Source organism: Nothobranchius furzeri, chromosome 18 (assembly GCF_043380555.1).
Source record: "Nothobranchius furzeri strain GRZ-AD chromosome 18, NfurGRZ-RIMD1, whole genome shotgun sequence".
Lineage (NCBI taxonomy): Eukaryota > Metazoa > Chordata > Actinopteri > Cyprinodontiformes > Nothobranchiidae > Nothobranchius > Nothobranchius furzeri.
In genome coordinates, this window is record NC_091758.1 from 31,496,076 (window position 1) to 31,511,578 (window position 15,503).

Consider the following 15,503-nt stretch of genomic DNA (forward strand, 5'->3'; position numbering starts at 1 on the left):
AATAAAAAAAAACTGTATGGAAAGGATTATTTTAATCACATCTGAATGTTCAATTCTGTAAAAACCTCATCCGGATCCTGAATCACCCATCATACTGTCCTCTTACCAACTCTCTGCCCTCTGCACATTTCCCTTATATACGAAGCGTAAGGTCTTGGCTTGGAGCAGCCAAACAGGAAGTGAAGCAAGAGCCGCACAAGCTAGTTGAAATGTTCTGTTTCATAGGTCCATTTAATGAGTCGTTTTACTTGTTTTGTTTAAAGTCTGGTTCTGTTCTTGTTGGGAAACGTTTACATGACGGACCTGTTGTCTGTGAACGAAGCTGGCGCAGAGGAGAAAGCGAAGCAAGCAGGAGGTGGTTTAGAGTGGGTTCTGGATGTTTTGAGCTCATGTTTGTGGAAATTTCTCAAATTTTTGGTGGTACTGAGCAGCTGTATTACCCTGTTTTTACCATAAAACTGCCACAATATATTAGCTAGCATACTAAAATGTCAACAAGATGCATCAAAGCAAGGTCCCTGTGTGAGGGCCGCAGAGGGTGACTGAAATGCCCAACTTTCAACTATCCATCAAAATTTTGTAACAGCACCACCATGGCACGACTTTTACAGGAAATCTGGAAAAAAGGGGGTTAGATTTTTTTAACCGTTTACTTTTTTAAATGATTGCTTAAAATGCAAGAACATACCCTAGTCTGCCTTTAAAACAACCACTTTCTTTTCTTATGATTACAATACACTATAAAAATAAATACACACTCCCTTAGAAAAATTGTAATTGTTCAGGAGTCTTTTTTCCCAGTGCAGAGTTACACACACTCCCTCTGGTCGGCCCTCTAGTCCTGCTGAGCAGATTTAAGAGGCCCTGCGATAAACATACTTTATATTCTCTTCCAGTTTAACAGAACAGAAAAGAGAACAAAAATGCAAAGCGGCCCAGAAGTGGTCAAACAACAACTGTAAGCTACATAAAAGGCAGAATTATAATCAAAACACATCATTACAAGAAACCAAATCCTCTTCACATGAAAAAGTTCAGTCCATTTGACAATAGCTCTCTTTGTGGTATGTTCAGTGTGTGCAGATAACAAAGGGAGCCAAGCTAGGCCCTTGCACAAAGACCTTGTTTACCATCATGGCTGACTGGGACATCTAACAGAATATCTTGAATGGTCATGCTGCCGTCGCATAAAAGTTTCCATCACATTTAACCATTAGTTAATCAGCTAATGGGGGCGCCTGGATCACTGCAAACCAAAGACTAATGAGCCACACCTGTCCAAATAAGTCAGAGATTGGCGGAACCGTAATGTCCTTTGTGCTGTCCAGATAGTGCGTCAACCAAGAGTGACTACGCCTTCGTCACACAGGTGAGGGTCAATAAAAACGCTGTAAAACTGTACAGCCTCTGTCTCTTTAGGGCCGGCCACAGCCAAGGCTGGTAAATGATTGCGAGAGGTGTGAGCGATAGGTGACTAATTAGGGTACACTTGGCCCAAAGCTCACATTGATATGTGCAACAACAAAACTGGAATGATTGTTCTGTAAGGTTTCAGTGGTAAACCTCACTAAGGACAAATTAAACTTCAAGTTTTGATCATTCTTTTTCCTGTGAGTTTTGATCCAATACAATAAAGTCAAAATAAGTATAACACGTGTAGTATGTTGATATAAAAAAACAAATGTGTCAAAACACCTGCATCTCCTAATTGCTCTAAAACATTTACACAGCGTTTCTATTTTCATCCGTCTCAACGACGCTGGATCTCATTCCTGCTGCCTGTGGAAACATGCCCGTTAGCACAAACAACCAGCTGCAAAAACGCTTCTGAAACAACGGAGATTGAGTCAGCTGATCCTCGAAGGTTCTCCTGAAATTTAAAAAAATCCTGTGAGTGTTTAACGTGGCTGAAATCTTTATAGACGTGCAGAAAATGCCTATGTAAACAACATGGAAATGAATATCACACACACACACACACACACACACACACACACACACACACACACACACACACACACACACACACACACACACACACACACACACACACACACACACACACACACACACACACACACACACACACACACACACACACACACACACACACACACACACACACACACACACACACACACACACACACACACTTGATGTCATGACTTTAATAGCACGCTTTGCAATGTGCACAGAAAGAGTTGACAGCGCAGTGCAGCGGTGACAAGGCTGCAGCAGCATGAAGTACTTTTTGTTTTCTGTCTAGCTAGCAATGTCAGCGCGATAGGGCCTACTGGATGGGAATTTCTAACTCCACCGAGGCATGGCTTTTAATCTCTCGCTTACACAACACAGAGGGCCCATCCACACAGTCTGGCCTCACAACAAAAACAGGACTCTACATCGCGGGGGTCATCACCCACTGGCAAAGACACATCACACAGATTGGCCCTGCTTTAGAGCTCATCCCAAACATCCCTGGTGTTCTGCTAAATGCTGAAAGCAGAAATGTCAGATGACGTTTTTGCAGGTCCCCATGGGACTGAAAGTTAGCACTGGGCCATGGTAGTGATGGACAACACAGAAAACATGCAGAACCCTGGTGGGAGAGGATGGGTCAGGGCCAATGTAATTGCAGCTTTGATGTAGCTTCGCTCTGGGACTGCGCTCTAAAGCTCATGAGCTGATCTTTAGCAGGCAGATAGAAGTTATCCACTTTTTCACTGAGCAATCGTGTAAATCGTTTGTCACCGTTTTCCTGTGCTACGTGCGTTAGGCGATGCTTTCCAGTAGCAGCTAAACCCAGCATCACTTGGCTATTGTTTTGCTGTCAGACAAGCCCAAACCGACCGTGTGCAGCGTGCAGACAGATGCAATGAATGATTTATTCTGCATGGTGTGTGGTTAGTGGCACCCTCACGAGAAACGCTTAACGTTACACGTCTGAAGCCACAAAGTATATGCAATACAAGACAAAACATGGGATCAGCATGTGGTTCCTTCACAAGAAAAAAGATGGAGGGTCCAACTGACACACACAGGACGCTGGATACATGAAACCCTCGGGAAGTAATGATCAGGAGGAGTTGTTGCACAGATCTGAATCAGTTTAGAACTGTTCAAAATTATATTTTTTATGCAAAAATGACGTGCCCAAGAAAATAAAAATCAAGGAACTCTAAAGTGAAGAAGGGGATAAAAAGATTAAAAGACGTGTGCCGCCACACAGCAAAACCTACACATAACCCCATTTCACGTCAGAACAAAGATGGGAAATCTTGCAAAATCCAACATGGCTTCAGAGTAAACAAACATGGAGGAGGAGGAGGAGGAGCTTGCAGCCCACCTCTGTCACCTCACTTTCTGATTGGCTACAAGTAACATTCAACAGGCAGTGTGCTTGTCTGCCCTCAAAATCGTACCAAGACAAACACATCTAAAACCGCCAATTAATGATGAACTGTACAGATGTACTCCAGAGCCAACCAGAACGCTCTTATCTTAACACACCACAGGATTAAGTGCCAAGATTATCTTTATGGTATGTATTTGAGGTTATCGGAATGGGAAAAAAATCAGGTAAAAAAAATAAAAATAAAAAAGACAATTATCTCACTGTGTGAACTGGGTCTTAGCTAGACCAATGTTAAGCTAGAAACTGACTCTTCTCTGCAAAAGTGCGAGTGATTTGACCAAAACGCCAAATGTGAGCTTATCCTTGTTGAAAAGTCTGGCGTGAAAGGCAGCAGGCGGTTTGCTTTGCTTCAAGAAAGGCTAAGTTTAGATGCGAACATTTGTATTCCAAGGCTGCAGATTTACATTTTCCCACTAAACTTGCTCTGCTAAAAAATTCTGTCCACAAACAAAGTTTTTGAATCACAAGGCCATCACGGGTAAACAGTTTAAGGAATCAAATTTCAATATGTTGGCAGGAAAATTACCCCACATACGTTCAACACGTTTAACATATAATAACAGCGGTAACGCAATAATAGACAAATTAAAAAACAACAATTTTCTGTGATGAGTTCTCTCTCAGAGATCAAGCAATGGCTTCCTCAAGACGGAGCCTGGCGAGTTAAGCTCATCAGCTCTGTGCTACAAACAGGTTAATGTATGAAGGGTGGGAGGACGGTTCTCCCATGGGCTCGGGGCATCGATAAGCCACAGCTGTGTGGAGAAAGCGAGAAGGAGAAAAGGTGAAGTGTAAGAGAAGGACGAACCGCCTACAGAAATGATCAAAAACCAAAGATTTCCTTATTCATAAATCTCTTGAGGGGTACTGATGTGGATGGTTTTCCCACACTAGAAAGGGAAAAGCTCCCTGCAGACTTGTCCAAACGAGGTGACATCACAGCATCCTCCCGGAGGAGTCAACCCTTTTTTCATCTAAAATTTACTCAAACAACTGTAGGCTTCATTGATTCAACGAATTAGTTTCGTCTTTCAATTCATTGGGGAACAAAAGGAACACATTTTCCTTTGAAATAAAATAAAAAAGTAGAATAGTGTTAAATCTAGAAGCTAAAACATAAAACTAAACATTCTTTAAATAAAAGAAATGAATCAGTGACACTGGGTTCATTATTGTGTAATAAACAGGAAATTATTTATTTAGTTAGGATTTGTACATCCTTGGACATCCAGGGTTGGGATGATATCTGCTAGTCTCTCACTCCACAGGGACAAGGTCAGACGATAGAAGTGCAGCCTTGTACTACCACCAGCATCTTCTAAAGGTCATCCACGCAACAGCCACACTCCCACGTCTCTCCAAAAAGGCTTAAACTATTCCATAATAATTGGTTAAAAGGTGAGTCTTCAGATTACACAAACGCCTTTTTCTAAAAACTTGTCTACACCTCTACATACACACGCCCGCCTCCAACATTACAGGAATATGAGCAGAATTGTAAATTTTGTTGCTCGAATCCAAAACATCTAAGGGCAGCTGAGTTTGTAACGATGAAACTGGAGAACACAAGCTTTTTCCAAAGACCTGTACAACAACGGATACCTTTGTATTCCTTCGAGTACAGTCAGTAAGACTGACTGCATATCAGGCATCACCAACACTAGAGTGGACTCAAGATGCCTTGAGGTGTATGGAAGAAAAATAAATAAATAAAAACATGTCTCATTAGGATTTTCACCCCTGCTGAAGACCAATGAGGAGAAATTTTAAGACTTGAAAACGAGACTTGTACACGGGATTAGCCATTGGTCGCAGAACTGTAGGTCCTTTAAAGAGTCAGTGGGGATCTGCTGTCTCCCATGAGGAGCCAAGTGCACAGTGGGAAACAAAGCCTTGCTTACTTTGGGACTATTCCCAGGACAAGGCTCAATCATGGTGTGCTGATATCGTCAGCGCAGATAAAAGAACATAACATTCAAGTGAGGTGCATGAAAATAGAGAAAAGGAACAATAATTTCCTTTTAGGCTGCAGAGAAAACAGACCGACGCGGAGCTCCAGGATCCGGTAACGCCCGTTTACTACACCGTTAGTGAACAGGGGTAGATCATGTAACCTTTTCCTTCTCCAACGCCCGTTTCTACCAGATCTTCACCCTAGAATGAACATAAATATTTACTAGACGAATGCCTTCCTTGTTTAGAAGCGATAGCCACCCTGTTGACTCTCATAGTGCGTTTTTGGTACGATTGTGTTCAAATAGGACCACTGTCAAGCCCCAAAGTAGACACACACACTCTAAATAACCACCATTCTCACACACACTCGGATCCATAAATAAGTGTGTGAACAGAGTGGAGGTAATGTGTTAAAAATAGTGATGAATGATGTTTGTAATGAGAAAACAACAAATGACACGTTTAGTTCATGCCTCGTGTCCGACATGTCTTTAATTTAGGAAACCGTTTCTGCTTTAACACATTTGCATGGGTTACTAAAAAAAAAACAAATCATTTTAAAGTGTCCTTCACTGAGAAGCCGTGTAATAATTGTTCTTTTTGAAATACAACCGGTCAATCTGAGTTGCATGTGGATGTTGAACATAATTGCTTCATCCCCCATCGCCTGCATGAGCTGCAGGAAGGAAACAATCAGGTCAAAAAAGGCCAGTCTCTACTCCATATAATTAGCATTCATAGCCTCACCCACATCTTCGCTAGTAGAAGCTAATCATTAGCAAAAGCAACTCTACAACATGGCTGTTCCAGCTCGTGTTATTTGCGGAGAGAACACATCAATGTTGGGTTTAATTTTACTCACGAAAAAAAAGAGCGAACGAAGATAGCAGAAGAGTCATATAATTGCTGTTAGCCAATCAGAGGCAATACATTTGCATCCCATTATTATTAATGAGTAGGGATGTAAGAAAATATTGATATGGAAAAATGTATTATTTTTCTCCGCTATATTATATTGATATTCAAAAGTTGGCGTGTATTGAATAGTTGGAAGAATTTACATGGAAACATTTGTGTATTTTCTTTTGATTTGCTGCAATTCAGACGCTGACCACTAGTTGGCAGCAGTGGGCAATGGGTTTTGTTTGCACCGCTGAAATGCTATTCCCTCCATTATGGTTCAGATACCTCACATTAAACATCTTACACATCAGTTTGGACTGTTTATTGAATTTTCATACAATAATTTCAGTCTAAAAATTTGCCAATATCGTATGGCTGAATGTATCGTAATATATCGTATCGTCTCCCCTTTATCGTGATCGTGTCGCTAGAATTTGACAAATACACATCCCTATTAATGAGTAAGATTCACAAGGCATTCATCTGTACTAGAGACCACAGCAGACTTGAGAAAACAATCAAATGTGACCTTTAATGATCATCGTGTGAACACGTTTTTGTAGGTAGATTTGGAAGATAATCGTTACGCAAAAGGACAGTGATTAAAAAACCTTTATTTTATAGCCAATAAAACATGTGGTTTGCTTACCTGAACAACTTCTATCCCTCTTTTCCTGGAATAAAAAAAAAGACAAAAAGATTATCTTTAGAATATAACAAAACAAAGACTACGGTTCAGGTTTAAGTGAACAAAAGTCCTAATCTCTAATCGCTGCTCTTATTCAGATTCAAACAAATCCTCTAAGTGATGACATGAAAAAGTTGCATCGTATAACCCGTTGTGTTTAAGTGTTCTGGCCTGATTTTCAGTAAAATGACTTCTGGCTGAACCAGCTCTCTTCCTGCAGGTTGACCAGCAGAAGCAACAAGCCAAACCTGATTTATATTTGCCGTGAGAGGAACTTACAAAGGGAACAAAAACAACAGCACTATCACCAACTCAAGCCTGTCCAACCCAGCTGTTTTCAAACATAAAAAAGGGAAAACGCAGCCCCGCGGTAACAGTAGTGTAGCCATTCACAGCTCCACAACAATGTGGATATTTAATACTGCAGCTGGCACATTTCGCATCAAGTGAATGGGGCCTTAGTTTCATCCCGTCTCAGATATGGAGATCATTTGCTGTCCTACATTTACAGAGCCTGCAGAATGAAAGGCAGGAGGCAGAAAAGCGAGGGTCAGTGCTTTACCAAATGGCTCGACACACTCAACAAAGCTGGGGTTGGCTGAAAAACTAAAACCGGTAAGGCTTGTGTTGCAGTTACTTCAGAAGAAACCCGTAAATTTACTCGTCGGCAGCTTTTTCTGGTATTTAAAAAATGTTGTGGAATGCTGACAGATTTTTAGAGTTACGCTGAGTGATTGATGATTGAACCATTTAAAGGTGCATTCAAGCACATTGTGGGTTACATTCGTCTCGTGTCAGAGGAGCACTCTTGATTTCACAACACAATGAAAAATAAATAATTAAAATACATCTCCAACGGCATGCATATCAGGAAACCCATTAAGCAGCTCACAAACTTGCTTTGTTACTTGTTCAGGCACATGTAACTGTAAGTATTAAACTCAAACCACTTCGGCTCTGCAACAGACTTCCTAATTTCACAAATTCAGACGGGAGAGGTCAACCGGTTTGGACACTTTTTTAAATTACACGTCTGTGTGTGCCTGTTCATGAAAACCTAAAACTTGCAAAACACTCAAAAGTCAAAAATTCTTATCTTGATCATTTTCCTTCCTTCTGCCGATGACATGCGTTTTCTAACAAGCTGTAATTTATCGAAAGAAGAACTTGGAGATAAGACTAGAAGGCAGCAGTCTAGCATTTCAGAAACAGCCACTTCGACATCACAAGATCTCAAACGTCTCCTTTCAGCACCTCATCCAAAATGTGCAGGATGAAAACAGGAGGTGTGTTCCTCAGAGGATTTATGAAGGGATTAAAAATGTTTTGTGGATTACGGTGTGATTATCTGCTCTGGCTCAGTCGGGTCACTCTATGAGGTAACAACACTGTGGGAAAGGTGAAAACCCTTGGATGCATAATAAACACATCTGTACAAAACAGAATGGACATGAAAAAGTTTTGGTTCCATTTGAATCCAACAGCTTTTTTTCCACATGTGCTGCAATCTTGAAACCAGCTTTATTAACCGGTCAGATGCCAGCAATGAGACAATTTATAAAAGAGAAACAGATTCAAACGAGAGGAATGTAGAAGTGGAAACCAGGTTTGAAAGGGAACACAGACAGACAGGTCAGCAAAATCATTTTCTAAATTTTTTTCTGAGGAGACAACAGTATGGGCCACATAAGGAAGGACACCATCTGGGTGTTTCTGTCAGAAATCCCACCATCTGTCTCCTACCTGCACAAGTCAGCAAAGTCTTGAAAATGTAATTTTTTCATCTTCTTCTCGCTGAGCCAGTATCCGACCCTCCGGCCCTTCAGGAAAGTCTGCATCTCCGCTTTGCTCCTGTGTCCCTTACTGAAGACAAGAACGATGCAACTCGTGGCTCAACCTGCACAGGACAGAACAACACTTTTAGGTCTCCCAACCAGGGCTATTAACCCTCTGGAATGTGACGGTTGATTTATACTGTGGCGATTTAATAAAACCTCTTAGAGTCGGAGATTTAATTTGACATATGTGTAGCAAATTAACTTTAAAATTGTGATATTTTGGTTTGAGATGTGGTCCAGCATCAGCGAACATCACACTCTCACCCTGACTCGCATCTGCTAACATCAACAGCTAACGTTAGCTGGCTAGCAGTGGTCTACACACCTAACCGATTACATTTACACGTCTTACCGCAGACCAGGCACACAGCACTTATTTATTTTGAATTTTAAAAAAGCTAGCGGTTCCTCTTTTTGTCGAAAGATGAAGCGAATGATGCAACTAAGCTAAAACTGAGCGACAAGCTATGAGAGACAGCTAACTAACCTGGCAGTTTTGGCAACCGTGTGTTCGTGTCCGCGTCAGAAACTAACTCGGAGAATGTCCCATTTTCAGTCCGTCCACGGGAGAAGGAGGAAAACCCGAGGTGACAGATGAGAGGCACTGCTGGACCCACGCTGAGGCAACGCTGGCGCTTCTCTGTCAGGCTTAGAGCTGGACAGTGTGACTACTTGCACACACCCAGGACCCTGGAGGCTGATGCTGCGTTCATGTGCAACTCGGAAACTTTATAAGCCCTGCCCGTTGGTACGCGCTTCCACTCATTTGCTTTGTAATCATTAACGTTCATCCTGTTCTGTTATCTAATTGATTTACCATTTTGCTTACTAAATCACGTTGGAGTATGCACAAAAAATCCCTTAATAACAGTCATATGTTTTGTTTGGTGTAATCAGTAATTCAAAAAGCAATGATCTGGGACTGAGAAGCAGAAAGGACAGGCTCAATGTGAACGTTTCATCAGCCAAGATTTTCAAACTAATAAATGTGTGTTAAATAACAAAAAACGTCATTTGGTTACCGTATTCGTTATTTTCTCAGGCAGTTGTAATTGTAATGCTGACAACTACTGTTGTAGCGAACCATCAATTTGAATTTGTGTAAATAATTACTCAAAAATGTTCATTTGTAAACTGATTTGTGAATTCATGGACTTCAATAAAACGAATCCAGTCTTTACTGTTAAAAAATAAGTAAACAGCGAGTCTCGTACTTCTGAAAATATATTTAGAGAAGAAAAAGAAAAGTGACACTGACGCCACCAGCTGGAGAAGTTTGTTATAGCCCATGTTTGTCACTAAATAAATAAAGGTTATTCATGAATGCAATATTTTATATGGATTATTAAAATTACCGTAATTTGAAGCAGCAAGAGTTGTAATTTAATGTGCGGTAATATTACTGATGAATAACAACAAAAACAACAACAGCAACAGGTGTAAGTGTTTGAAATTTTAATGCAGTTTAGGAATAATAATAATAATAATAAAATATCATTTCTATAGCGCCTCTCAAGACAAAAATCACTAGGCGCTTCACAAAAACAAAAAATGTAAAAATATAAAAAAGTATTTAGAAAATGTTTAAAAATATATTAAAATGAGCAAAAATAGGCAATTGTGATTTAAAAAAATGTAAAGAAAGAGAGAGAGTGAATAGGAAAGAGGGAAATCAGTGGATCCTGAGGAAGGAGGAATAGGTGGGGAGAGCAGAATAAAGAGAGAGGGGATGAAGAAGGTCATACAAAAGCCAGCTTGAACAAGTGAGTCTTCAGCTGCTTTTTAAAGGAGACCACTGAGTCCACTGATCTCAGGCTCAGGGGGAGAGAGTTCCAGAGTCTGGGGGCCACAGCAGCAAATGATCTGTCACCTTTGGTCTTTAGCCTGGTGCGCTGCACAACCAGTAGGCTTTGATCACTGGACCTCAGGGACCTGCTGGGGGTGTAGGGACTAAGAAGATCACCAATGTAAGATGGTGCTTGTCCATGTAAGGCCCTATAGACCAGAACCAGGATCTTGAAATGAACCCTGAAGTTGACTGGCAGCCAATGAAGCTGGAGGAGAAGCGGGGTGATGTGGGTGTGTTTGGAGGACTTGGTCAGAAGCCGAGCACAGGCATTCTGAACCACCTGTAGACGGTTCAGGGAGGCTCTGCTCAGACATGTGAAAAGAGAGTTACAGTAGTCTAAGTGTGAGGAGATGAAGGTGTGGATAGCAGTCTCAAGTTCAGAGCGGGACAGAATGGGACTCAGCTTAGCAATGTTCCTGAGATGGAAGAAGGAAGAGCGAACAAGAGAACTGACATGAGAATCCAGGGTGAGAGCTGGGTCAAAGGTCACACCAAGATTCCTGACGGAAGGTTTGGTGTGAGAAGCAAGCTGACCAAGAGAGTCTCTGACTTTGGGAACCAGCTTGTCTGGGGCACAGATGAGGATCTCAGTGTTATCTTCATTCAGCTGTAGAAAGCTCCCAGCCAACCAGGTTTTGATAGAGGCAAAGCAGGTGTGTAACAGCTGCAGCTTAGACATCTCACGGGGCTCAAAGGAGATGTACAGTTGGATGTCATCTGCATAAAGATGGTAGGAGATTCCTTTGAAGGAGCTCAGGATGTGCTGAAGAGGAAGCAGATAGAGGAGGAAGAGCAGAGGCCCCAGCACAGCACCTTGTGGGACACCATGGGTAAGGGAGGTGGTGGAGGACCTAAACTTGGAGACGGCCACAGAAAAGGAGCGCTCAGAGAGATAAGAGGAGAACCACTCCAGAGCAGTTCCTGATAGGCCTACCCAGTCTCTCAGCCTCTCCAGTAGCAGGTGATGGTCAACAATGTCAAAGGCTGCAGTCAGGTCTAGCAGGACCAGAACAGAACAGTCCCCTGCATCACTGTGAGTCAGAAGGTCATTAGAGACCCTAAAGTTTCAGTAGAATGAGCTCTACAAAAACCTGCCTGGAAGCAATCATAGATGTTATGTTCATCAAGAGCAGCTGTGAGCTGTTTAGCCACAACCTTTTCCAAGATCTTGGAGATGAACGGAAGTTTAGAGATGGGTCTGAAGCTGCTATGGAGAGAGCGGTCAAGACGGGTGGATTACAGTGTTCTTAAAGTAAGCAGGGACCTGACCAGAAACCAGAGAAGCATTAATTATAGAGAGCACGCTGGGACCGCTGGACTGAAAAGCACTTTTAAACAAAGATGAGGGTAAGATGTCGAGGGGGCATGCAGAGGTCTTCATAGAGTTAACTAGTCTGGTTAACTCAGGCAAAGAAACAGGAGCAAAGCTATCTAGGATGACGGGCCTGGTTGGAGTTGGGAGAGGCAGCGATAAGGCTGAAGGAGCGATGCTAGATCTAACCTTATTGACATTGTCCACAAAGTACAAGAACAGTACAAAGAACAAAGGAAATAAATTAATTTAAAAATCAGAGGATGACTTTCTTTAAAAAAAACCTGACTATCCACACACACTAATGATGTGTGATCGCATATTTGCACATTTATAACAATTAAAAAAGAGTATCTTCTTTTAGTTGTTAGGACATAGCAAATAAATTGCGTTTACCTAAAGTTTAATATGAACCTTTTACTGTGCATTAAAATACATATTTACACACGATTGCTGTGATAAACATGTTTATAAATAAATAAATACAATGTGGACAACAGAAAAAAATTCAAGTCCCTCTTTAGGTTCAAATTGCATAACTGAGATTAAAATGGGAGGCTGTACAAAACAAACAAATGAGGAACAATTTACAGTCATAAACAAATAAACTCAAATCATCCACTGATTTGGGATCATAGCGCACCCTGACAGGAACACAGCGACCACTTCCAAAATATGCCTTCATCATTCAAAATTCATGTTTTATTTGTGTGTTGAAAAATATATATTTTCACCATCTGTTGTTCAATCAAATCAATTTTGAGCACATTTTGAGGTTGTTAGGCAACATTAGTTGTAATGTAGCACATTCAGTGTTTTGATGCCTTGACGTTTAATAAAAAAATAGTTAAATGAATTAAGTGTTTCTCACTAATAAAGAAGTATTCGTCACATATTTTAAATTTATTTAGTTAAAAACTTCAGTAAATAAACCTTTTCGTAGTGTGTGTCGGAAACGCGTGACGTCACTTCCTTCACGTGGTCTCGGCTTAAACTCCCGCCAGGAGCAGTAATTTGTCAACAGTGTCGTTTAGCCTCTCCGAGGCTGCTGCTACCGACTGCTACGCCCCGTGTTTGCGTGCGGTCTGCTGTGGTTTCCCCCAGAATGGCGACTCACCAGCAGGACTCGGAGGTGGACGGTGTTCAGGTCAGCGAGGAGGAGCTGGAGCGGGCTTTGTGTGTTCTGGCTGGAAGCGACGCCGAAAACTGCTCCTATTCTCGGGTAAGAAAAGCCTCCTGCACCGCATCGCTGCTTGTTTCAAACACAAGCGAAAAGGTCTCATTCGTTTTGAAATGTTTGCTTATAAAAGCGGACTCACGGTGACTTCATGTTTGCAGGGTTATGTGAAGAGGCAGGCTGTGTTTGCCTGCATCACTTGCACCCCCAATACTGCAGAGCCTGCAGGGGTTTGCCTGGCTTGTGCCAATAAATGCCACGAAGGGCACGACATCTTTGAGCTGTACACCAAAAGGTAAAAACAATGTTTAGGTGTAACAATCAGACATTCTTTGCTTTATAAAATTTCTTTTGTTTTTTGACCTCCAGAAATTTTCGCTGTGATTGTGGAAATGGCAAGTTTGGTGATTTCCAGTGCCACCTCACTCCTGTGAGTTTTTCATTCCAACATAAAACTGGGAAGTTCTCAGCTGTTTTGTGTACATTTAATCTTATATCTTGAATATCTTTGAAGGTTAGAGATGAGGAGAACATCAAGAATCACTACAACCACAACTTCAGCGGTTGCTACTGCACATGTGACCGCCCTTACCCAGACACAGAAAACCAGGTTTACATTCATGCACGTCCTGCTTTGGATGCAACTTTATTTTTTTTCCATCATTAATATTGCTCTGTTTAACAGGATGATGATGAGATGATCCAGTGCATCATCTGTGAGGACTGGCTTCACAGCAAAGTAAGCAAAAGACGCCCTCTGCTTATAATTTAAAATACACCCGACCCCCTCTATATTTCTTGCTTGTTCCATACAGCATTTAGGCTGCACCATGGCTGAACCAGAGGAGCTGCAAGAGATGATCTGTGAAGCTTGCATGAACAAAGCTCCTTTCCTGTGGACATATGCTGCTCATTTTGCAGGTATCCAGGTCTAGATGAGTCTCTCTTTAAGCCAACGTGATGTTGTGCAATTCTTTTGTGAAACGTTTGTGGCTCTGTATTTGTTTCAGTACCACCTGTGATCAACATCAGAGTGGGGGAAGAGGATGTAGATGTCAATATCGAGGAGGAAAACAGCAACCAACTCCCAGAAAGGGATGAGGAACCATCCACCAGTCACAGTGAAATGCATACAAAGGTGATTTTTAGTGCAGCTTTTAATATATGAAATTGCCACTAGGTGGTGCTGTAGGGCCAGGTGCACATTTAAAACACGCTCCGGCTCCTAATATGTTCTTGGGGTAGAACCAACACGAGGCAAAGCTTCTTCTGCTCTGCCAGTCTGGTGATGTGGACACTAATCTTTTTGTTTTGCACCACAGGATGACACCAGAAGCACGTCTTGCAAACGAACGCATGAGGACACGATGAGCAGCTCTTCAAAGGCCTTGAAGAAGAGTGCAGAGTGCAGGTTGAAGGAGCTGCAGGGGTTAGACAGGCTGAGACAAGGAGCTGTTTTCTGGCCTTATGGCTGGCGCTCACAGCTCTGCACCTGCACCAGCTGCAAGGTGCTGCAGGGTGTACTCAAACATCTTCATTAGGTAACGAGCACTTTTTAATGGACATTTATCCTCTGCGTGTTTAGAGGACTTACGTGGCTGCAGAAGTGCAGTTTCTCATGGATCAGTCGGACACCATTTTGGCTTACGAGAAGAAAGGATTGGAGGAGCCGTTTGGGCAGCACCCACTGATGACGCTGATGAGCTCGATGGACCGCGTGCAACAGCTGGAGGTTGTTTATGGTGAGGATGGGCAAGGACGGGAAGGAAGAGATGATTTCTTCCTCAGATGCATAAAGTAACACTGAGATTTGATTTGTCCTTTTCTCTTAGGTATCAACGGGCTGATATCTGCGGTTGGAGAATTTTTCAGTCGATGTGTTTCTGAAGGAAAGGTGAATCATGATCGCTCGACATTTATTTGAACTTTTTCCTGTGGTCCTCAAAACGAATCCTAACGTACTCCCTCCGTGTCCGTCAGACCGTCACAGCTGAAGACGTGCACGAGTTCTTCAAGGAGCTGCAAGAAAGAAAGAAACGCAGAACGAATCCAGGAAACCAGTAGCAACGTCCCTCTGCCGCCATCATATGCTGCTTTAGAGAATGTTTCAATTTAAATGTCAGTTTTCTCTTAAATATTTGCTTTAATGTGAACGTCTCTACCTTTAGTCGAGATTTAGGATTTTAACATCATGCCTTACTCTGGAGATCCAGATGTTGCACACGGATGCATTTGATTAGTTTTTCTGATTTTTGTATTAGCCAGGATTTTACTTGAACATGTTTGCAAATAAAAATGTACAGAATGCTTACTTTTGCATTATAGATTTAAGTTTATGGTATGCAACCACTAAAAAAAGTGATCA

General features: G+C 41.8%; 2 protein-coding genes across 3 annotated transcripts in view; one reads left to right on the plus strand and one right to left on the minus strand.

Annotated features, from left to right (window-relative positions):
- itpk1b (inositol-tetrakisphosphate 1-kinase b) overlaps positions 1–9,514 on the minus strand; it is a 23,087-nt gene extending 13,573 nt beyond the window's left edge. The window contains exons 1-3 of one of the 2 annotated variants that reach the window (XM_054741605.2): positions 9,288–9,514; positions 8,706–8,859; positions 6,924–6,948 (exon numbers count right to left, since the gene is read on the minus strand). In XM_054741605.2, the coding sequence (XP_054597580.1) occupies positions 6,924–6,948; positions 8,706–8,800 (120 nt within the window). In that variant the 5' untranslated portion in view covers positions 8,801–8,859; positions 9,288–9,514. The remainder of the gene's footprint in view (positions 1–6,923; positions 6,949–8,705; positions 8,860–9,287) is intronic. The other variant, XM_054741606.2, reaches the window with a different exon arrangement.
- A 3,134-nt stretch (positions 9,515–12,648) lies between these two features.
- On the plus strand, positions 12,649–15,449 carry LOC107392334 (ubiquitin protein ligase E3 component n-recognin 7). The gene is made up of 11 exons (XM_015970081.3): positions 12,649–13,183; positions 13,300–13,433; positions 13,508–13,568; positions 13,653–13,748; positions 13,824–13,877; positions 13,954–14,059; positions 14,149–14,276; positions 14,461–14,646; positions 14,724–14,880; positions 14,971–15,032; positions 15,119–15,449. The coding sequence occupies exons 1-11, from the start codon at positions 13,067–13,069 to the stop codon at positions 15,200–15,202; spliced, it is 1,185 nt and encodes a 394-aa protein (XP_015825567.3). The 5' UTR covers positions 12,649–13,066; the 3' UTR covers positions 15,203–15,449.
- Positions 15,450–15,503: the final 54 nt, after the last annotated feature.